This window comes from Helicoverpa zea, chromosome 23, assembly GCF_022581195.2.
Source record: "Helicoverpa zea isolate HzStark_Cry1AcR chromosome 23, ilHelZeax1.1, whole genome shotgun sequence".
NCBI lineage: Eukaryota > Metazoa > Arthropoda > Insecta > Lepidoptera > Noctuidae > Helicoverpa > Helicoverpa zea.
In genome coordinates, this window is record NC_061474.1 from 9,005,074 (window position 1) to 9,030,315 (window position 25,242).

A 25,242-nucleotide genomic window follows, 5' to 3' on the forward strand; every position below is an offset into this window, starting at 1 on the left:
ATGGAAAGCGGTTGCGACGAGGAGGACGGTAGCAGCTGTCATTCTAGCTCTGTGACCTTACGAGCTATGATACACAATACTGATGGTACGTCTGATTTAGAAGAGGGTGACACTGAAAGCAATTTGAAAGTTGGGAATAAAAGAGGCAGAGATGATTCAAGTCCGGATGATGATATACAGAATGGAGAGTTCATTACGGTGGGAAAGCGTGGTAAGAAAGCTAAAGTTACTACACCGCGTTCTGGATTTTCTCCAGGAAAATCGTTCGTGAGTGATAATCCTGAATATGTTGAAGTATCGGTTATATCAAAAGAAGTCCTTCCGAAACAGATTACGCTAGCAAAATTATTAAGTACTGAAAAAATTCCGGAAATAATGAGGATTGTTTACAAAAGTCCATACAAAATTTTGATTAGATTTAAAAGTAACTATGCTGCAGATAAACTATTATCTTCTGCATCTATCAAACAAAGAGGATGGGTCTGTAAGAAGACTAATGAGGTAAATGTTTCCTACGGCTTAATTAAAGAAATAGACCTCGATCTGGATGACAATAGCATTAAGGACATACTAGAATGTGAGGTTGATATTTTATCCGTAAAACGTTTAAGCCGGAGAAACGATGAAGGCAAATGGGTTGCAAGTGCGAGTATTCGCATTTGTTTTCAAGGTCCTATTTTACCTCCGTTTGTTTTTGCGTACGGTATGAGGATGGAAGTATTGCCTTTTAATTTCCTTGTTACCCAGTGTTCAAAATGCTGGAAATACGGACATATTAAAGCATTTTGTCCTAATAAAAAGCAGATTTGTCCGAAATGTGGTGGCGAGCATGACAATTGTAAAACAATTAATTTTCAATGTGTTAATTGTAAAGGAGACCACATGTCTATGGTGAAAAGCAAGTGCCCGGCATTTTTACGTGAAAAAGAAATTAGAGATATAATGTGCAAACATAATTGCACATACAAAATGGCTCTTATTAAAAATAAAGAAAATAAGAATGTAGTAGTACCTAGTCCGAATTTATTTACTGTCGATGAATTTACTAGAGCCGAGGTAAAGGCTGGAAAATCCTATTCAGATGTTGTCAAGCAGTCATTCCTGCCTACTGAAAATTCGGATGAAGATAGAATGTCTCCTATTCTGAATTCGAATAAACTTTTGGTTCGTTCTAAGAAGACTCTCAAAAATAAAATTACAAAAGTCAAGAAAGGTAGGCGTAAAAAAATAAGATGCCCAGTTGAGGATGAAGAGATATCGGAATTTTTGGCAGAAAATATAGAGAATACTGAGTCCCAATCAGGTGATAAATCTCGTAAAAAGCATGATTTCAGTCTAAAACGATTTTTGAAGAATATAAAAGAAATTTTTAGTGGAAACAGTTGCATGGAAGCCAAAATAATAGCAGTTATAAAATATTTTACTACAGAATTAAAGTCATTCCTGAAGAGTTTTCTGAGTGTTGATTTTTTGCTGGAGGTACTAGGGTGCTCTAACAATGGATAAGAACTTCAACACAAAAAATAGAGTTGTTACCATTCTACAGTGGAATGCGAACAGTTTAAGCCCTAAAACAGATGATTTTCAATGTTTGTTACTACGGGAAAAGATACACATTGCTGTTGTAAGTGAAACTTGGTTATCTTCTGACAAATCTTTAAATATTAGTAACTATAAAATTATCAGAAAGGATAGATTGGATTCCTATGGAGGTGTATGTGTTATAACGCATAAGTCAATTAAAGTCTTGCACAGAGATGTTGTACATCCCAATTCTAGTATTGAGATGATCATCGTCGAAGTTTTTAATGTGCCTGGAATAAAGAACATTATTTCAATTTATTGCCCCCCCTCATCTATTACTAATCAGTCCGACTGGCATTATATTTTTAACAGATTTGATAAAGAAACATTTATTGTTGGTGATTTTAATGCGCATCATATAACCTGGTCAAATAAGACTGATCGACGGGGAGAGATGGTATATGACGCTTATTTTGATAAAGATTATTTGTGTTTGAATGATGGAAATGCTACAAGAATTAAGTCTGTTAATGGATTTTTACAACAATCTTCTCCAGATGCTTCATTTGTTTCTACTGATCTAGCTACAAAAATGTCTTGGGAGACTACAAATGAGTCACTAGGCAGTGATCACATCGTAATCAAAATGAAGTACGGTTATGAATCTGTAAATAATTTCATAAAGCGACGTAACTTTAAGCAAGCTCGGTGGAGTGAATACCGCGAAAAATCGGAAGAAGCGTTCGCTAATGTAGATCTTTCGTTGAGTGTTCAGGAATCTTATAACTTATTTGCATCCAAAATTGATCAGGTAGCTGAAGAGACAATTCCATGGATTAAAATCTGTCAGGATCCTACAGCAAAATTTGTACCGAAACCTTATTGGACTTCAGAGTTGTCTAAGGCCGTAGCCGAGAGACGCTGGGCATTGGCAAAATTAAGACGTAATCCTATTCCAGATAATTATGATATGTATATGGCTAAAATAAATACAGCCCGAAAATTGGTTGGCAAAGCTCGTTCTACGGGCTTGAAGGAATTCTGCACGAGTATTGATTCAGAAACATCCGCGTCAGAGATGTGGAAAAGAATGAGATGGGTAAAAGGTGGGAGGTATGGTAACCGTTGTGTTGATTCTGACAAATGCAGAGAGCTATTACAATCCTTGACACCTGATTTAGCTTGCGAGGAACCACCACTTTTTATGGAGGGTTCATGTGCCATGGAAGAAGATATAACATTGTTTGAATTGTTAAATTGCTTGAAGCACAAAGATACGTCGCCAGGCGTAGATAATATATCTTATTCTATGCTTTTCAATTTGTCTGTTACAGGTAAAAAGTTTTTGTTACATATATATAATTTAATACTACAAACTGGTATAATACCAAACCAGTGGAGAAGCATAAAGGTAGTTCCGATTCCTAAGCCCGGTAGAGACCCCAATAGTTCTAATTCCCTGCGGCCTATTTCCCTAATGTCTTGCCCATGTAAAGTATTTCATGGAGTTTTACTGAAACGTCTTGAATGGTTCGTAGAGAAATCATACCTTTTGTCTCCTTCCACTGTTGGTTTTCGTAGGTCACGCTCGTGCTTGGACAACCTAACACGGTTAATATCATCCATTCAGATTGGGTTTTCTAAAAATATGGCCACTATTGCATGTTTTGTTGATATAAATAACGCTTATAATAATGTAAATATTAATAGAATGATTTCCTTGTTAAATAGAATTGGGGTTGGGGGGAAGCTTTGTACATATATTTTTAATTATTTGAGTCAAAGGTATTTACAAATCGATACGGGAATGGATGGTATCCTAGTAAGACAGGCAAGTGTAGGTTTAGCTCAAGGTGACCCATTATCTCCTCTCCTGTTTAATATTGCAACTATGAATATTTCTAAATCAATCACTAGCTGTAATGTATCACAGTATGCAGACGATTTTGTTCTCTATGTGTCTTCAAGTAAACATAATTTAGATTCAGCCATCAGTCACTTGTACACAGCTTTAGATGTTCTTGTTAAAAATTTAGGTGAGATGGGATTATTTCTGTCGGAATCAAAATCAAATGTTTGTCTGTTTAGTAGGTCTAGGTGCTTAACGAATGTCCACATTAGTATTAATAAAAAGGAATTGAAAGTTGTTGATAAAATTAAATATCTGGGGTTGTGGCTTGATTCATCACTTCGTTGGGCAGCTCACATAAACGAGACATGTGAGAAAGCTTACAAATATTTAAATATTCTTAAAACTTTAGCTGGGAAATCTTGGGGCATTCATCCGAAACATTTAAGGAGACTGTACATCTCACTTGTTAGAAGTCGAATTGATTATGCTAGTTTTTTATACGGTAATAGTGCTAAGACGCATTTGTATAAACTAGATGTTTTACAAAATCGTGCATTAAGAATTTGTGGTGGTTTCATTCGTTCAACACCTATTTGTGTGATGGAGAGTGAGCTCTGCGTGTCACCACTATTTGTGAGGAGATATTGGCTAGCCTGCAGGTATTGGCTGAGGTTGAGCTCCTTTTCCAATGATGCAACTTTATCTTTATTACAAGAACTATCTGTTTTGTGCACCAATGCATATTGGAGGAATAAGAATAAACCCATTTTGATTGATATTCATAATAAGTTCAATAACAATATTGTGCATAAGTCCCCTATATTAGACATGTATAGCTTGGATACTTGGGTATCAAATATTAATATTCGAGATTGTGTTATTTGTAATGTTGACGAATTAGGTGTACCAAAGCGTTCAATGAGTGTGGCAAATTTAAGAATGTTGATTTCTAATATGTTTAGATGTAGATACGATAGTTATTATTTTATATTTACCGATGGCTCTAAAAGTGTTCATGGTGTTGGCGCAGCATTTTTTGATGTCCAAACAAACACTAGTATGAAATTTAAATTGTGCAATGACGCCTGTATCATGAGAGCTGAATTAACGGCTATAGTAGAAGCTTTGTCCTATGTTCACAGTTTGCCGTATAAGAATGTTGTGATTATGACCGACTCCAAGAGCGCTTTACAGCATTTGATTCGTTGTGTATCCGGAGTTCGAGGCATGCCGATTGCATACGAGGCATTAAAGAGTATACAATTTCTTCAGAAACAACTTGTAAATATTAAAATTCAATGGATAACTTCTCACATAGGTGTCCCGGGAAATGAAATGGCTGACAAGCTAGCTTCCGAGGCTATTGCTGATGGCATAGTTATTCCCGGTGACCCTTATTTTACTGAGCTTATTCCTCACATGAAAAAGTTTTGTCATAATTTGTGGGAGGAACATTTTAGTTTTGTTACAGCAAGAAAAGGTCTGTGGTACAGAACTATTCAGCATGATCTGCCTCGAGCTCCTTGGTTTGACGTGGGTAACATGCCGAGAGAACTTTTAGTGTTAGCATTTAGAATAAGGTCAGGCCATGTGCCTGCTAATAGGTTTCTGCACTTGATGGGTGTGAAACCATCCCCGTTATGCAATACCTGCACTCATCAAGTAGTGGACGACTTATACCACATTCTGTTAGAATGTTGTGCATTCGACGACTTGAGGCTACAGCTGTGTACGGTGATCGGTAGCGATATGTATAGTGGTGGAGTTAATGTTTTGCTTGGGAGACCTCTCTCGGAACAGAGTGTTGCTATCTATAAATTTGTAAAAGATGTGTTTTTGAGGAGAGATTCTTTTTAGTTCGTGTATTTTATTATCAGTTTATTTTAATTTATTTTTTCATTCAATCCTTAGTTAATTTTTTATATTCTGTTTCGGGTTGTCTCTCAAGTAAGGCGTGGGATTTGTCATTGTGCATGTCGCCATCGATTATATCGAATGGCTCTGGCATCGAGTCTTTGAATGCACAATATTTAATTCAATTCACTAAATTTTTTATTGATTAATTTGTATATCGAGTTTATTATGTGTTTTTTTAATTTAATTTGTGTAAAACCTTACGAGGCTGGCATAACGCAGCAGCGTTTAAGCCTCTAAAAATAAAAGATTTAAAAAAAAAAAAACCAAAAGACACATTAAAAAAAAAAATGCAACTCAAAAGAAAATTCACACGAAGCACATTTTGACCAATTTCAAAAGAACTAACTTCATTAGTTTCATTGAAAGCAGTGACGCAATAAAGCTATTTCTGAGGTCTACAGTTTGAATGAAAACGTACATACAATCCGGCTAGCGCAATTTTCTGGAACATTTTCCCTGAAATAACCGCGTTCCCTCGCAAACCGTCAGTTTATTTAAACTGAAAGAGCATCCGTTTTCACATGGAGCTACGAAAGATTTATTGTACTTGGACTTCTTTTGAATTATTTTGTTTTAAATTATGAGGACGTTTTTTAGTGTATTGTTAGGAAATGAGGAAGTTCAAATTTATCTTATTCGAAAGAAAATGTAAACCTCCGCGTCGCTTTCTAATAACTTATTATTTATTTATTTATCTACATGATGATGATGATGATGATGTCCTCCTAGCCGATTATCGGCTACGGCGGCTGTTCTCATGTAAGGAGATTAGCCAACTACGCAGGACATATTATAGTGCACGAGCATTTGCGCAGACACAGGTGCACTCACTATTCCTTAACTCTCATAGCCCGATGGGACGGTAATCCGACACGACCGGAGAGAGATCAGGCGCAGGACCGACATTTACGTGCTCTCCGATGCACGGGTGTATCAATCACCAGCTTCCAGGCTCCGGGCTGCTTTGTGAATGTCTTCTAAAACCCACAAAGCGATTTCGGCCCGACTCGGGAATGGAACCCGAGACCTCGTGCTCAGCAGCCACACTTGCGACAGCTAGACCAACGAGGCAGTTTATCTACATACATTTACCATTACAGGCAGCTCCAATTATATATATATTTATCTTAACAAATCGTTTGTTTGTGCGCACAGATCTAAGTATCTAAATATTAATACAAAAGATCATTTCAGTTTTAGGTTGCCCTTATAAAGTAGAAAAATATCCACTCGGTGGGAAGGTAAACCTGCGGCCAGCTGCTAGATTCAGAATAAAAAGAAAAGTTATTGAGAATTGTATTCAAAATGTTATTAAACTCAAAACGTTTGTGTGTCTTACAAGCATTGCTGTCCGGTACCTAAAATTAAATAATAAGATACACCTAGAATTACAACTCATCAAAAAATAATCAAAAAGTACCCACTCCATATGTTTTTCAGCTCACTGTAAAACCGCTGAAATACCTCGGCTGGTTAGAAAAAGCCAATCCGTTATCTGTCCGCTTTTTGCTCTTATCGTTCAATGTTGGTACACCATTATTTTGATTGCAGTCTAGAGCTCTCCAAATGTTCGACAGTCATATGTCGAACACAGATTGAGAAGTTTATTTCTGATTTAGAAAAAGAGGTAACATTTACATTTTATAGGAATTCTTTTGATTACCTATATAAATGTGTATATTGTCTACCATTTTGAAATACATAGTTAAGTTACATCTTTTTCATCTTCCCACTGCTGGGCTTGTTGGGAACGCGCGTCGCCGGCGCGTTTTTATCCTGCAGAGCAGTTTGTTGTAAACGCGAGGCACCGGCGCGTCTGCATCGATACAAACGCGCGTTTGCATCGCGTCTGTATCGCTACACACGCGCGTCTGTATTTATACAGGTGTGCAAAGGTCTACAGGCTGCGTTTGACTTGCGTGCGTATCGCGTCTGTATCGCTAAAAACGTTTAAAAAACCTGGTGTGCATAGGCCCTGAGATATACTTAGAAAGTACATACAAACTTAGAAATGCTGCATTGGTACTTGCCTGGCCTGGAATCGAACTCACACACTCATATGAGAAGTTGGTTCTTTATTCACTAGGCCACCATGACTGTTTCATGATATACTGTATATTTGTGTGCCATTTTGAAACAGTCATTAAAATAATTTGGAGCGATAATTGATAGCTGAGTGATGAGACTGTTTCCTATTACTGGATTTACCTACTTGGTTTTTCAGATATGGGCGTTGCAGCGCGTACCTACGAGTGACCACAAAAAAATGACACTCATTCTGGAGTTATGCCCAATTCGTCATTTTAGTGATATGGCATCCATAAAAAACGTGTCTCAGTTTGTCATTCCACAAAATATATTATTTTGCTTAGCCCCGTTTCGTCATCCGTACTTTATTTTGTAAAAAGTACTGTCAACAAGAAAAGCTTTACAATATAGTAATATGTTTTTTTATTTTTATTTGGTAGTTGGTTATGTTTTTTTCGAATATACCAATTAACGAGTGTCCACGCAACTGCCCACCATGGTACTAGGACTGCATAACTTACAGGAGGATAGCAGTCGCCCTCAAAAGTGTCACGATTTTACGTTTTACATACTAATTAATTTATAGATAAATGTTCACATATACCAAATTTGCATCGTTGACAGTTGTCTCGCACGCTGACTAGATTTAAATTATTTTGTTAATTTCATTTTATATTTGTGAATTTTCTTGTTTGTGAACATTTTTATGTATACAATCTCTTTGCTAGTGATGGGCTCCTAGTACTCTCCTGGTACCATGCAAAAAGTATCGAGTCACATTTTCGGATTTATAAAATGTGTGCGAGTCATCATTATCCCATATTTTGTTACTTACTGCTTAGTTTAAAAAGCCTAACTATTGTAATTATTGTACCAACTAATACCCATGTTGTCTTTACCTATGTTTTAATGTAAATTTTATTCTATTTATAGGAGAGCTATTAAAAACCTTTACCTACATAGAAGGTTTTAATTTAAAATTTCTTCTAACACTTTTATTTCTGACGGTACTCTGCTACGTGAAATTGTATACGGGTGACGATATGAAACTCAAAATTTAAATATTAAATTCTTTATTTTGCTCGAATGACCAATTGGGAATTGGTGTATGGAAAAAATAGTTGGTGACCAAATGGTACTAATGACAAATTGGGAATAACTCACATTCTGGTGGGCGGTGATGCTTTTGTTGCAATTTTTAAAACATTAATTTATAAGGGATATACCCGTACTATCTAACATTAAATTAATTAATATGTGGCTGCGGGATTGTTAGAAAGAGTTACCGCGGCCCTGGTACATAAAACTCCTACGAAGGAACACGATGGATTTTTTGTTAGTAAAAATCTGACACTCTCTCACCGCTGCTAAACGACAGCGGGAGGGGGGCATTTGATGATGTTTGCCATCGTTAAAAAAAAAGTGTATATAATATGTAATATAATAATGTATGATAGCTTTCTATCAATATTTTTATTGTCAAGAACTACTACTACGTCACATATTTTATGCCGCGTGGAATGTATCACAAACGTAACTTATTAAAATCCTTAAATTCTTGTAGTATGAAAGCGCTTTAAGGCATTTAAGACTGACAAGTTGACAATTTTTAATGAATAATCAATTTATTCTATAAATAAAAACATCGCGATTTATACTTTGATTTATAAAAAGCAAACCTTTTCGACTTCACGTCATGTACCTTTAATTATTAATGAGAATATTTTTATACTACTAGTTTTTGAGATCCGGTTAGACTGGAAGCCTAACCGGAGGGAAGTTGGGAAAAGGCTCGGGAGATGATGATATTTGTTTAATATTTGTTTAGTATTTCATATTTGTTGTGCACATTTAATTGACCCTACTTCTATCGAATATCTCTATCGCTTTAAGGTTGGCTGTAAGAGAACCCAATTCTGGGTTAAGCTCGCCGTTGTACATAACTGTCTGTATCTCGTATGTATTTACTGTTTAGTGTGCCTTAAAGAATAAGAATTATGATGATGAGTTCAACGCGAACTGATACACAAACAAGCAGGACTTCTTTGTTTTATAATGTCGTAGTGATATACCTGCATACATAGAAAAATCTAATAATACACAACAAAGTCACGGCCGCTTAACGTCAGTGTGTTTGTCCGTACATTATCTGGTCCACTGGGCCGAGCAATATGAATACACAGGTTAACAAAATAAGTTAAAACGACTTCTAAGAATGTTTGGTACTAGTGTATCAAACACTGTTGGAAATCGTTTGCTATGAGAAAACCTAAATCATTTTGAGTACCTACTTAAATAAGCTATACATACACACATACAGAACATTGAAAAATATCCATCATCATCATCATCATCCTCCGAGCCTTTTTCCCAACTATATTGGGGTCGGCTTCCAGTCTAACCGGATGTAGCTGAGTACCAGTGCTTTACAAGGAGCTACTGCCCTATCTGACCCCCTCAACCCAGTTACCCGGCCAACCCAATAACCCTTGGTTAGACTGGTGTCAGACTTACTGGCTTCTGACTACCCGTAACGACTGCCAATATCCATACATACAAAAATATCCCTACTCGATAGAATTTAGAATTTTGGGAAGTCCGTTAAAAAAACTGGATGACAGATAACGATGTATCGCATTTAATTCGGTACAAACAAGCGTCGTAGGAAGTAGGTACCTACTGCCCGTATCAAGGCAAAATAATTATAGCCTATGGCATTCATAAATGACAATGAATGTGGCTTTTTAAATTTGTTCAGTAGATCCGGGGAACCTACCATTTTCACTTTAAAAAACTGTTTATATTATTGCTATCCAGAGCGCATCACTTACTCCGGTAACTCGCGATGTATCGAAAAATAGTGTATGGTATTTATCGATACGGTTCGTAAAAAACGCATTGATTTAACGTGCATTATTATATATGGTATAATGTATCCAAAATAAATCTCTTTCTAGTAATGTGTTTAAAATATATCGATAAAAATAGTTAAAAGTCATGGACTAATTTGACTTAGAAACCCTGATGTTCAAACCAATAAAACTCAATTTTAAAATTACTCTGTCACTTCATACTTTACTAAGAGCAGCTGTAAATCTTAATAAAAAGACGAAATCTCTTTTTTACCTTAAAATTGGAAAATCAAAGGTTTTATATGCCTCAATTCATTTAGTTTTCGATTATACATTTTCATTATTTGAATCGATATTAAGTCGTTTTAAGAGAAAGCGCTAGAAATAAACACCTAGGTATACCTTAAAATATACCTTTTCTAGTGACTGAATTTATTTTAGATTGAGTGTCCTGAAGACACCTAGATATTTAGATATTAAAATTGACATTTAAAGTAAGATAAGGCTAAGAATAAGTGTGATGAGAATTAAAATTAAAACGAGAATGACAATTTATTTTGAATATATTAATAGTATAACGGTGACGTACTTTGTCAGTCGTCACAGGGAGTCAGAAGCCAGAAAGTTTGAAAACCAGTCTTAGTATGGGGTACCATATTGCCCTGGGTTGGGGAAACAGGCAGTAGCTCCATGTAAAACACTGATGTTCAGCTGCATCTCGTTAGATTGGAAGCCGACCCCAAAATAATTGGGTTAAAGCTAAACAGATAAATTATGACCTCAAAGCTTGAATAGAACACTACATATGTATAACTCGGACCTTATGGAATACTCTGCTTATCAGCACTTTCACATTATACAACTTTCTATTTTGAAAATATTTCACTCCAATTCAATGTTAAGCCATTTCTATGTCGTATATCTATAACTATTATATTTATTAAAAACAATTGCCATATCAAATAATGCATTTTACGCATTAAACAAGGCTTGTGTGTTATATAAATAATTTAATGATCAACTAAATTATTATATGTACTGGGTTCTCTACCAAAATGGTCGTCACAAATCACCGATCCTCTCGAAATACATATAGATAGTTGCTACCTTATTGCTACCAGCTACCATTAGTTGCTACCAATTGCTACCCTCGTGGTTTTGAAGATATTCAGCATCCTAAGGTGACAGCCATTCTGATATCAGGATGGCTGTCACTTTTCCCAGTGTGAAGAAACGGCGCAAAAGTATTGAGTTTTTTTTTTTTACCCAGAGTTGCTACCTAATCGCTACCCTCCAGAATTAAATTTTAGATAAATATTGATTTGTAAAGTCAAGTTGTACATAAACACATTGAAACCGTTTCGGTAGTTTTGGTCTTAATGAGACAGACAGACAGACAGAGTTAATATTATTAGACATAGCTTTAGTAAGGTAAAGAGCACAGAAATTAATATTTTCTGATGGTTTTTTACAATGATAAGGGAACCCTAAATTAAGTAACATTTGACAAGCTTCCTTGACCAATATTATCATCAAGTAATTGATTCGCTTTATAATAGTAGTAAGGGTAAGATTTATTTTATTTTAGCATACTTTTATTTGCTCCATTTGAAATGGAGACTTCTTTAGTCATATCTTTTATTTCTAAGTGTTTAGCATTAATAACATTTACTTTTATTGGTTCTACAGGTAAGATTTTTTTTTAAGTTTCTAGTCTTATCTGATGTAGCTCAGTACCAATGTGTGACAAGGAGCGACTCCCTATCTGAACTCGTCATCCCAGTTACGCGGACAATCCGATACCCCTATACTCCTAGGTAAGACTGATTGTCAGAATTACTGCTTTCTGACTACCCCTAACACAAGCCGTAACCACTGCCAAAGATGTTGAATATAATATATTCAACTCGTTATGACATAGATAGTCACCCATATATTATTTTTGTTAATATTCTAATATACTTACCTACAATTGTTGATGTATTTATTAAAGGTAGTGAGAAGTTCGGATGTGACTACAGATACAGTAGTATTGCAGAAGGCTGGTTCAAGTATCAAGAAATACCAGCCACTTGGTATGATGCTCGCCTCATATGTTCTCTTGAAGGTAAGTTTAAGTTTTCTTCTATAATTATCTATTAATATAAGTTAGACTTTATTTATTGAACTCTAGGTTCGACGGCGATAATCTCAAAATAGAACGAACTTAGTAACTTTTCGTTCCAGCGAAATATATGTATTCATCTTTAGTGAGAACAGCTACAAAAGGTGCGACAAAAGCTGTAGCAACAATAGAACTATCATATCGAAAGATAAATGAAACGTAAGAGATTTATTCAGGTTTTCAATATTTTATTGTTTTATTAGCTGGCTGCAACTTTCCATCTGCTGTTGGAGATGTAGAAGTCACCCCAAAACTAGCTAGTGAGATTATTTTTGTAAATATGTAGATTGGGTAGGATATGTGTGTATAAATAAGATAATTATTAAAGCTAGCTAATTAATCAATTATGTACTTGCACCTTAAATAAACAGAACATTAATTACTATATCTAATGCTCCTGCTCCATTTGCGTCTTAACGCGTAAAATTTTGGCGTTACACGGATGTGGCCAACGTTTTAATGGCATTTTATACAAATGGCATTATTAATAGCATTAAACGTTAAGCGATAACTCGAGTGTCGGTTTAAGTGTAGCCAACGCGCATTTTTAATGCCCTAAGTAACGTGTAGTTGGCCATTGACATTAGCGTTAACGCTAACGCAGATGGAGCAGTAGCATAAGGTAGTGAGATGTAAAGGTAAAGGATATGAAGAAGTGCCAGATATCCGAGAGTCACGTCAATAAAAGAGAGAAGTGGAGAAGAAAAATCAGGAAAGTTGGCCCCACCACCACGTAGGATACATAGAAGGAAAGAGAGATATATATTTTACCGTTGTTAATAAACAATATTTCTCTCCCTCTTAGATAGCTCATCTTCTCCTAATGCCTTTAATTCATACTCAATCTTTCCATTTAAATGTAATGCTCTTTTGACATAACCCACGCTAGCATATAAACACATCTTCACTCTATTCACACATAAATATACATACATACTCACCTCTCAACTCTATTCAAACGTAGACTTGCTCTCGGCTTACACGCCATTTCATTCATACATACATTATAAAAAAAAGCTACTGTACTAAAGCTACTGTGGCGATACAAAATCAGCCCGAAGGAACCCGAGGCACGGTACAATCTGTACCATGTATAGGGAAAGCTGATGCAGATGGTTTCGTCAAGGTGGAGAGAAGGAAGAAGAAGCCATCTAGCCGAAATTAATGCGGAACTGCGTTGACTGGTCCGAACATGCTGCTGCGCCCCGCAATACCGACGACGCAGCTGTATGTTTCGCGTTTACATCACTCCACGAAGGTCGAGGAGATCGTGGAGTATATACGAGTCAAGACGAACTGGACCTTAAGAGTCGAGAAGTTGGAGCCGAGACACAATACTAATTTCAAGTCGTTTGTGGTACGTGTGCCGACTCAACATCTCGACATGTTCCAGGAACAGTTTTGGCCGAAAGGTGTCGTTTTCCCGGCGATTCCGCGGGAGGCTACGCGACACCACGCAGTGCAACACGACACCGCCTAATCGTGTAAACAAATAGAATTGATGATTGTTTTTATTTTTGTATGTATTAGTTTACAATTATTTTAATGTTATTTGTGTATTGTATTTTCTATGGGCCCTAGTTGCCTGAATTAAAGGAATAAATAAATAGAATAAATAAAAAAAAAATTATAATCAACACAGTCAAACCACTACTCATGTCACTCTTGTGCTTCAAAAACCTAATTTTTATTTTTGTTTCACTTTTTTAATAGGTATTAGTATAATGCTTTATCACTCTTCGTTACCATCCTGCTTGCCATGTAACAAATGTTGTATAAACTGAATGCTAGCACCGGGGAGAGGCCTGGTGACCTGTAATACAGGTATTGACATACCTACCATAAGCACCAGTCTCTCACAATGTTACGTTCATATCCATACTGTAAGCAACTGTGTTTAGTTTTTAAGGTAACTTTGTGAAGAGAAAAATAAAGATTTATTTTATTTTTTTATTATTTATTTGTGCTGCAGGTGCCATATTAGCCTCTCCATCTACACCTTACAAGTTAGCTGTAATGTCTAAACTGATAGACGATATTCTGGATGAAGCAGATGACTTGGAATTGGAAGTCTTCATTGGGATTAGTGCCACGTTCGCCAAAGGAGATTTTTCGTCAGTTGACGGTATGTTTATTTATTCATTATTTTTTTCTCATTACAGTGAAGTGAGAGGGAGAGAACCAGTTGTTTTTTGCGGTTTCCTCTGCGTCCCAAGGAACTTTCACTTTACCCAGATCCAGTATTTTATATTTACCCAGATAATCTGTGTAGATGGGGATAGTGTAGATTCCCAACTGTGTAAGAATTTTTCAAATCAGTTCATTAGTTTTGGGAACTTAGTAAAGACAAACAAAAACAAATTCCTGTTCATTAAATAATCATAAATTGGAGATCTGGATGCTACTAGCTCTTGCTCTACAACCAAAGTCAGATCTGTGAATATTTTATTTATAGTCTTTACATGTAAACTTATAAAATGTTATCCCACTTTTTAGAACCACGCAACTAACTTGACGTTTCTTAAGCACCTGTAATAGGTCTATATAAAATAAAAACCTTTAACTTTGATATTATTTATACCTTTATTTCTTCAGGGATACCACTATCAGAAATAGCTCACAGATGGAAAGAATCTGAACCCGACAATAAAAACAATAACGAACAATGTCTGACGATGAATTCTGATACATTATTGTCTGATGTCAATTGCAATAAGACGCTTCCATACTTTTGCTTCAAGCCACAGAATTTAACAGGAGAAATTGATGATTGTGGACCTAAACCAGGTAAAGATTCTTAATTATGTTGTTGATTCTACTCTCGATTTCAATGTCAATCCCTAAAAGATGGCAAGAAAGGTAGGTAGAAGACCAAATAGACAAAAAAGCTATGGATCAATAACATAATAAACAACATCAATATTGGTTTCAATCATTTATTACTGACTGGTTTTTCCGGAGTTTTATCCGCATGCCGTGGGAACTACTACCATAATGGGATACAATATAGCATACGTTACTGTAAGAATGTAAGTTTCCAAAACGGAAAGAATTTTTCAAATCGATGCCTTTAGGATGCAAGCACACAAAAAGTTTTCAACATGTGTAAAAAATATTATTCTATTTCAGAATACAACTACGACAAACGAACAAAAAGTTGCTACAAGTTCCACACTGAACCTCGTACATTCTCCCATGCCTACCTCGCCTGCTCCGCCGAAGGTGGCTACCTTACCATCATCAACAATGATGAAGAAGCCCAAGTCATTAAGGAGTTGTTCTCCAAGTATCCAGCAACCAGTATGATCGGAAACTTCGATAAGTATGTAGCTTTTGTTGGAGTGAATAAATGGGGTGATGATGGTGAATGGAGGACTATTCATGGTAAGCAACTTTATACATAGACTCATGTAATACATTCAGGAAACTTTAAGTCAGTCGATAGTTTGATCGGGCTTTCAAACGGATAATTCAAAAGTGGTCAAATGTTATCTGTTTTTTCTGTCTCAAACCAATTGTATTAGATTACTGATGAGGTTAGATATGTAGTCGCACCAACTGAAACACTGGTATAGTTTGTGCCAAACTTAAAGGCTGATCAAAATATAACAGAAGTTATATAATTTTAGGTATTTTCAAAGCAGATGCGCAAGAGTTGTAGGCTACAAAGTCAAGATTGGCAATATATAATCTGAAAAAAACTACACTTGAAGCTGATTCCAACATAGTTCAAACACGCCTTAACAAATGACATAAAAACATTGCACATACTCGTATTTTATTTCCAGGTGAAACTATCGAAGTAGCCGGCTACGCAACGTTTGCTGAAGGTGAACCAAACAACAATCCCATAGGTGGAGATGATTGTGGTTCCGTATATAGAAACGCTGAACTGAACGACGTTAACTGCGAAGAACCCCATGCTTTTATATGTGAAAAGAATCCTAAATATCCTGCTATTTGTGATGATCAAATAAATGATCAAACATAGGTCTTATTTGCTTTACCTTTACCATGTATTCTATGATATTTGATATATAATGCTGCTTGTTGCGGTTCGCTGTCCTCTAAGGGAAGTAAAAGTGTAAGTATAGCATCCTTAGAATCTTAATAATTATTGTTATGTGATTTGTTCAATGCTGGTAGCTTTGATGGAACACTGCTTAGACCTCGTAGAGGCTTTCAAACCTAACCTACGCAAACTTTCTTCTACAAATGATCCCTATGAAATATTATTCATTGAAGAAAGTACTGTCAGATTCGAAAAGGAAAACAAAAACAAGTCTTTCAAACTTAAATGGTTTGTTAATTAAACTGAACCCAATAAAATATATCATCTGCCTAGCTTTATCTCAACTAGTTTAGGGTTGGCTTCCAGTTCAACTGGATACAGCTGAGTACCAGTGTTCTGCAAGGAGCGACTAAAAATAAAACAACTAGCATGTACCCTTACTTCTCTCGCTTTAATAGTTAATAATAATAATATCACCGTTAATCTTTCTTTTTTATTGTCTTAGTTTTTTAATCAGTCAAAGGATGGCAGACTGCTGGATAGTCAGGATTCTTCTCACAAATGAAAGGAGCCGGTTTGTCACACCAGAGGTCATTGAGCATAGCTGTCCGGTAGATGGAGCCACAGAATTCACCAGTAGTTGCATTGAGTGGTTCACCGAGAGAAAACTTGTCATAACCAGCCTCTGCTAACGTTTCACCTATAAAAAATTAAAAAAACGGTTGATATCAGGATATATTTGAAAATTTTCTTAAATTGAAATGGGCAATTGAATCAGGTTATAAACTCATAGGTGGTTTTTAACTTCTGTATCTTCAACAGTTTTCGCCATTTCATTCAGTAATCTCTAAGTACAATATTAAATTATTTCGACTAAATTGAAAAATGTAAAGAAACCTAATCAAGGCCTTCGCGAAAATACCAACCAGCTGCAGTTGCAATAAATTGGTTGTAGTTGTAAATTATTTAATGCAGACTTATTCTGTCATTACCATGAATAGTTCTCCATTCTCCCCGTTCACCCCAATCTTGGAAACCAACAAAGGCCACATCTTTCCAAAACACCCCCGGCATTGTAACAGCATGGTTCTTTGCAAAGAGTTCTTTCAAGACCTTAGCTTCCGTTTCGCTGTTAATTATAACAAGATGGCCGCCTTCGGCTGAACAAGCGAAGTGTGCACGAGCAAACGTTCTGGGTACTCTGTGGAACTTGTAGCAACTTTTTGTTCTTTTATCGAGGCGGTATTCTGAAATATAAGATAAATAGAGAGTAGTAGTAGTTACAGCCTTTTTATCGTACCACTGTTGGGCGTTTAAACCTTCCCTGGGCCTCTACAATGATTGTAAAATCAATATAAGCCAAATCGGTCCACCAATTCTCAGTCAGACTAACGAACAGCAAATTTTTATAATATATATAAGATGTCTTTGATTTATTTAACTAAATGAGTAAAGACGGGATCATCTTGCCAGGCCGAGTTCCTAAGTGTTTCTAACGGCAAGTCAAACTGATAGATACCCGTTTGAAGATCTTTGGTAGACGTTATGAGTAGTTAGAAGCCACAAAATCTGACAGCTAATCTTCAAAGGGGTATAAGGCTGCCCTAGTAACTGGGTTGAAGAGATCAGATAGAGAATCGTTATATGTAACACACTGGTACTCAACTACATCCAGTTAAAACTGGAAGATAACACCTAAATGCTGCGGGATTGTTCGAAAGAGTTACCGCGGCCCTGCTACATAAAAGGCCTACGAAGGAACATAATGGGTTTTAGTCAGTAAGAGTCTGACATTCCCTCACCGCTGCTAATCCACAGCGGGAAGAGTCATTTGATGATTTCCCATTAAAAAAAAAAACAGCTAAATACTATTACTGTGAATGTTTACCGCTATCAACAGTCCCACATTCATTGGTCTTCGCCTCTTTACTGCCAGCTCGATAGCAGATATAAGGTCTCGTGTCTTCACACATTCGGTCAGCTAGATCCCCATTACCATTAAAAGTTATACATCTTTCTTTATTATTTTTGTTATCCGGTTCATTATCAGCCCAGGGTAATTGAATGTCGATAATTGGAATTCCTGTAAAATATGAATTAGTGTGAACCATTTGATGCAATGCGATCAGACTTTGATAATGTGAAAAATGTTTTAGTTTTCGATGAAAAGCCTTTTAATGAAAGAAGAAGCTCATTAGAAGCTCAGGAGAAGATAATAATATTATTTCGTTATGAGTCATTTCATAGTTTGAATAAGGAGTTTGTTCATATTGCTGTCTCCTGACTCAGACTCAGTACGGATCTAAGCCCCGAGTCACACCGGAATGGCAGCCACTGCCAGCGGCCACCGCGGTGGCCGCGCGTCCTTTTCGAACTTTTTAAGTGATACTGGTCTTTTAAGTATGGAGTAGAAGTTGAAAATTATTTCTCACTGAAAGTGTTAGCCGCGTCGACTCGAGCCTAAGAAAAAAAAAAAGCGGTACGGTCGACATTTGTGTGATGAGCATGCTTGTTGGTCGTGGTCTGGGTGTTACAATATGTATTTATATATGTATATATGTAGTTTATCAGTTGTGTTAGCACCCATAACACAAGTTAATTAATAACTTACCATGGGGCCAACCGACCGTGTGTGAAAAGGTGTCCCGACATTATTATTATTATTATCTTGTATGTCTCTACCAGACCTCGGGACTATAGAGTCCCGGATTTTTGGGAGGCGAACGTGGGGCCGAAGCCAACACGCTGAAGCCCTTTGAGACAACTTTAATGAAGTGGTGACACAAAACCGACGATTATCCCTGTATACACTATAGAAATGTACCCAAGGACAATCCCCGGTTCTGTGCTAAACTATTGCTAACTATGGATGAAAACTACTTGGGCTATTGTGATGGGATGCTAGTGGACTAGGAATGGGGAAACTACGGGAACTATGGCACCTGCTGATAACAATGTAATAAATACACGTAAAAATGGCAGGTGGAGACTCGCCAACTCACTTACTGGGCCCCCGGGAATCAGTCGCTAAATCGCAACAAGGGGGCAACAGGTACATGAGCGGCTGAAGGGTGAGGATACCTCGGCGGACTTTAAACGCAGATCACGCGCTCCCTGTGTATCCAGCATCACCGGCCCACTCGCCACTTACCACGAGGCACCTACCCTCCGAGCGGGCTGCTAACCCTACTCTAGCGACTCCACTCTGACCGGCCGGTGAAGGCAAGCCAAGAGGCGGGAGACCTATCCCCCGTCATGCTTCACTCCGGCAAGCCGGAGATGGGGGACAGTATACTCTCCCTGGAGCACTCGGATATATAGCCCCGCGGGGTCGCTACTCCCCGTCATCCGCCTCAGATGCCCTGCGAATTATTATTATTAGTCTTACTGGCTTTTTGTTACAGAAATTGATTTTACAAATTAACAGTTCGAACAACTACTCCATAATAGTGAAAAAAGTATTAAGACCTTGTTGTCATATTACATACCTTCCATCGAATAATAATTTCCATTTGAGATAGTAGCATGGATTCCAGTGAAGACTTCAGACTCTGATGTAAAGAAATTCTTCAAAATTTGTGTCATTTCAGCTTCCAATTCAGGTGAGATTGGAGAAAGTAGTACTGCACCTGGAGATAGAAGTAAATAATTTAGTACAGCGTAATAAGATGAAGAATATTTATAGAAAGACCTTACCAGAGATCTGGGACATAATAAATAGAATATAAAGCATGTGGCCTTGGTACACAAAGGGCTTCAGAAGGAACAGAGATGTGTTTCAGTCAGTAAAAGCCTTACACTCTTATCTCACCCTGATTTGATACTATCTTATTTAGTAATACACTCGTGTTGATTAGTTTTAATGGATTCACTATCTCTATCATTAATTTTTTTTACCTTCCCAACGGGCCGCCAATCGAAAGAAAAAAATATTTTTTTATTGACAATCTCCTCTCCAGAGAAGAATTGAGCGTTAATCACCACACTTGCTCAATGCCTCGAGATATTTTTCTTCATCTTAAATCGGTGTAATAATTGCCCAAAATATACTTGGAAAGTAGGTAGTCACACATATTTGTTTGTAACGTCCCATATTGTTTCTTCTATATTATTTGGTGTAAAATAAAGAATATTGTTTTACCTTCAAGAGCACAGCGCAGTCGAGCATCGAACCAGGTAGCAGGCACTACGAAGTGTTTGAACCATCCCTTCGCAACTACACTATATTTGTAATCACATCTGAACGAACATTCTGTTGAATAGTGAAGATTTACATCAAAATATATATAAAAGAAAAACATTTTAATGAATTAAAATTAAATTGCTGAAAACCAGCGCTGGGACTCTGTCTCGTTTCGGGTCGCAGCATAATGCTGAGAGAGAGCCGTATTGCGCGTTTTAAGACGCAATTCTTTATTTCAGTAGTAAGTGTTCATATCTATTTTTAGTGTGTATATGCGTCTTGCAATGCGCAATAAAACTTATTTTCTTTCAAAAAATCTAGAAAATGTTATAAGTGTTATGCTTAAGTATTTAAAGGTAAAGGCTTGGTCATATAATAAATAATGTCGGGACACCTTTTCACACACGGTTGGTTAGCCCCATGGTAAGTTATTAATTAACTTGTGTTATGGGTGCTAACACAACTGATAAAGTACATATAGCTACATATATACATATTTATAAATACATATTAAAACACCCAGACCACGACCAACAAGCATGCTCATCACACAAATGTCGATCGAACCGGGAATCGAACCCGGGACCTCAGATTCGGCAGTCCGGCTTGGTGACCTTTGCGCCACAGAGGTCGTCATAAGAATTTAGTTCCAGCTGTTTGTCGGTCATTGCGGCTATTCTCATTAGGAGATCAGCCAGATGCGCAGGGCATATTATAGTGCACAAGCATTTGCGCAGACACAGATGCACTCACTATTCCTTCACTCTCATAGCCCGATAGGACGTTAATCCAACACCATTGGAGGTAGGTTTGTTACTTTTTCAAGCAAATAGTTCTGAATTTTAATAAAATATAGTAATGATACTACTTATTTAAAAAAGTATGAACTGTTCTAAGCCTAATTTATCCAATTCGAATCAACTAACAATAATAATTATAATATGGCTTGCTCACCTATAAAGTTTAGGCTGAATAATAGTAAAAAACACGTTATTATAGTGTTCATGTTAAGAAAAGAATAGCTACGAGTCTCCGCAGTTTTGATGTTAATGAAAATAATATTAATATGGTTGTGTGTATGACCTGTGTGGAGTCAGTTGTTCTCAATCATTCGAAATAGAAGCCTAAATAATAGTGTAGGTATTCGTTTGATCAATGGGTAGTAAATAGGGGTGAAACCGCAGTAAAGAAAAAGGTATTTTGTCGTCTGTTTTATGTGTTTTTTTTTTAACTTTTAACTTTTTTTTTAATACAAATCATTCTTAAGTTTTATTTACATAGATATTTACAATAAATATCAAAAACTATCCTTTATCACTGTGAACTTAAATAATCTGTTATTATATAGAAATGAAATATTATATAGAATAAAATTGACTATTGACATTATTCCAATAGTTTAACAATCACTGAACAACAAAAATAAGAAATTATTAAACGTCATAACTCCATCAGTAAATACCGTGACTTCATAAAATTAAAGATAAAGTAAACACGTCGTTTTAATGATTATTACATACCTACCTAATACTTGTAATAATGAGTTAACTAATTGACTAATTGATTGTTATTTAAACGGCATCGTATAAGGAGCTTGTGGCTAACAGTCTAAATCAAGTATATCTTAGACACCGATGACTGTGTTTCGGATGGCACGTTAAACTGTAGGTCCGGCTGTCATTGAACATCCTTTACATCGTTACGGGTAGTCAGAAGCCAGTAAGTCTGACACCAGTCTAACCAAGGGGTATTGGGTTGCCCAGGTAACTGGGTTAAGGAGGTCAGATAGGCAGTCGTTCCTTGTAAAACTCTGGTACTCAGCTGAATCCGGTTAGATTGGAAGCCGACCTCAACATAGTTGGGAAAAAGGCTCGGAGGATGATGATGGGCCTTTTTTTCTGGGAAATCATTAAGTGACCCCTCCTGCTGTGGGGGACAGTTTGAGTCTTTCTGACAACCCACCATGTTATTCTTAAGCTCTTTATCTACCAACGCCACTGTAATTCTTTGGAACAATACCGCAACCCCGACAGGCAACCAGTGGGCCGCACTGGAGTCAGTGGGCCCCACTTTGGTGGTGGGTTCCACTTTGATACATGAATGGGCCTTGGAAAGACAACTAAAAGAGATCCCTTGATATTTTTTTTAAGGATGGCAAATATCATCAAATGACCCCTCCCGCTGTGGGTTAGCAGCGGTGAGGGAGTGTCAGACTTTTACTGACTAAAAATCCATCGTGTTCCGTCGTAGGCCTTTTATGTACCAGGGCCGCGGTAACTCCTTCGAACAATCCCGCAGAACCTGAATGGGCCTTGAAAAGACAACTGAGTGATCCATTGATATTAACTTGAAAAATAAACTATCATCATTATATTATTGATACCTACTGTATTTCCGCTATATATGCAGCTGACTAAACCGCAGTGCTTATTCAGACAATTTGTCACGGCTATTAATAATAACAAAAAAGTGATAAAAAAACCCGCTGCCGCACACTTCCTGTAGTTACCGCCATACCACCCATTATTATCAACCAGAATTTCAAAACTTCGTGAGCTTTGAGCCAGAAAACCTATAGGTATCGGGTGTATCGTTCACAATCACATTAAATGAAATGCGTTAATATACTGGTTAATATACATAAATATGTCGATCAACACAAAGAAAAAAGAAAAATACGTAAAAATAAAAAAAAATCAAACAAAGTAAATAAAATAAAAATGTGCGAAAATTAGAACACCATATTAATGTCAGTCGTTACTAATAACAACAAACATTCTCCCTTGAAAACTGACAGCTGTCAACTGATCAAAACATTCGATACTCCTAACTTTATCTCTGCTTTACACATGATATTGTAAATTATAAAAACGAAAAATGACTCCTGTGGTTAAACCACTGAATGGATTAGGGTATTTTTTTACAATTCGCCACAGAATATCATAAAGTATAATTATGCGATAGGATTTAATGTGAATGCTACACGTACATAGTTTTTTGCATCATGAAGACCCTTATTCAGTGTTTCTGTTAATATTTTGTCTTTATTGTATAGATTAGTAAAATCTCTTTTTTTCTACCATTAGACTTGACTGCTAGTCAGATTGTTAATATAAATTCTCTCCTAGTGAACCTACTAACGCAACTACGGGTGAACACTGCGGGGCCATCTATCGTTCAGCACTTCTGGATGACCTCTGGTGCTATAAACCAGCTCCATTCATTTGTGAGAAGGATCCAGCGTATCCACCTATCTGCCAGCCTATGGCTGATGAAGAAATAGATATTAATGGGCGTTTACGATTTTTAAAGATCTTCTTCTTCTTCTTTCTCCTGCCTTGTTCCCAAATTTTACTTGGGGTCGGCGCAATATGTCATTTTCTTCCATTTTCCCCTGTCACTCGTCATACTGACACTCACTCCCTTCCTATTCATATCATCTTTCAGGCAATCCATCCATCTTTTCTTAGGTCTTCCTCTTCCTCTCCATCCATCTACATTCATACTTAGTACACACTTTGTTGCATGCGTATCATCCCTCCTCATTACATGCCCATACCACGACAATCTTCTACTTCTCATCTTTTCTGTAACTGGCGCTACTTTCAGACTTCCTCTAATGTAATCATTCCTCACTTTACCCATTCGTGTAACACCACACATCCAACTCAGCATTCTCATTTCTGCTACATGCACTCTCTTCTCATCCCTCTTTTTCAATGCACAACACTCCGATCCATACAGGACGACAGGTCTAATGACGGCTAGACCATACTCGAGTAACATGGTTATAGTTTATCCCCGGGAAAAGAGCTAGTATAAGACTAAATGTATGAAAATATTATCATTAAAAAGGTACCACTTATTCACGTTAATAATATCTAAAGTCGTGGTGGCCTAGTAGGTAAAATTTATTCATTTAAATCAGGCATCAAGGCCGTTGGAAAACACTATGCATAAATATTATAACATTAAAAATCATATAGTAATACATATTTTATAAAGAAACTGCCTCGTTGGTCTAGCTGTCGCAAGTGCGGCTGCTGAGCACGAGGTCTCGGGTTCGATTCCCGAGTCGGGCCGAAATCGCTTTGTGGGTTTTAGAAGACTTTCACAAAGCAGCCCGGAGCCTGGAAGTTGGTGATTGATACACCCGTGCATCGGAGAGCACGTAAATGTCGGTCCTGCGCCTGATCTCTCTCCGGTCGTGTCGGATTACCGTCCCATCGGGCTATGAAAGTTAAGGAATAGTGAGTGCACCTGTGTCTGCGCAAATGCTCGTGCACTATAATATGTCCTGCGTAGTTGGCTAATCTCCTTACGTGAGAACAGCCGTCGTAGCCGATAATCGGCTAGGAGGACATCATCATAAAGAAACCAACCTCTCAAGTATGAGTGCATGGGTACGATTCCAGATCAGGCAAGTACCAATGTATGCCGAATCCTAGGTACTCTATCGTAGACTTGGCACATCACTTCTACATAATGACCTTCATCTTGGTCGACACATCCCCCTCCTCCGATTCTACCTTCCCCCTCAACACCCAAACCCACGCATCATTATCAGGACACTCATTCCTGATAACACAACCAACTTACATGACCCCCTGTATCCTATCATGGATACATCAGCGAAGTTCAACTTACGTTGGGAATATCATTCCTAAAGCGAACACAAGCAAAATATCCAATATAACCTGGACCAGCTAA

The 25,242-nt window shown here is 37.1% G+C and overlaps 2 protein-coding genes across 2 annotated transcripts; one reads left to right on the forward strand and one right to left on the reverse strand.

Annotated features, from left to right (window-relative positions):
- LOC124641724 lies at positions 1 to 25,242 on the forward strand. The gene is made up of 8 exons (XM_047179890.1): positions 1 to 577; positions 12,167 to 12,280; positions 14,310 to 14,462; positions 14,933 to 15,124; positions 15,467 to 15,721; positions 16,126 to 16,152; positions 23,645 to 23,825; positions 24,948 to 25,242. Exons 1-8 carry the CDS (start codon positions 1 to 3, stop codon positions 25,240 to 25,242), a joined length of 1,794 nt encoding a protein of 597 aa, XP_047035846.1.
- On the reverse strand, positions 16,859 to 21,538 carry LOC124641877. Its single transcript, XM_047180129.1, has 6 exons — positions 21,487 to 21,538; positions 20,491 to 20,601; positions 19,838 to 19,978; positions 18,238 to 18,432; positions 17,342 to 17,596; positions 16,859 to 17,049 (listed from the first exon to the last, which is right to left on the reverse strand). The coding sequence occupies exons 1-6, from the start codon at positions 21,536 to 21,538 to the stop codon at positions 16,859 to 16,861; spliced, it is 945 nt and encodes a 314-aa protein (XP_047036085.1).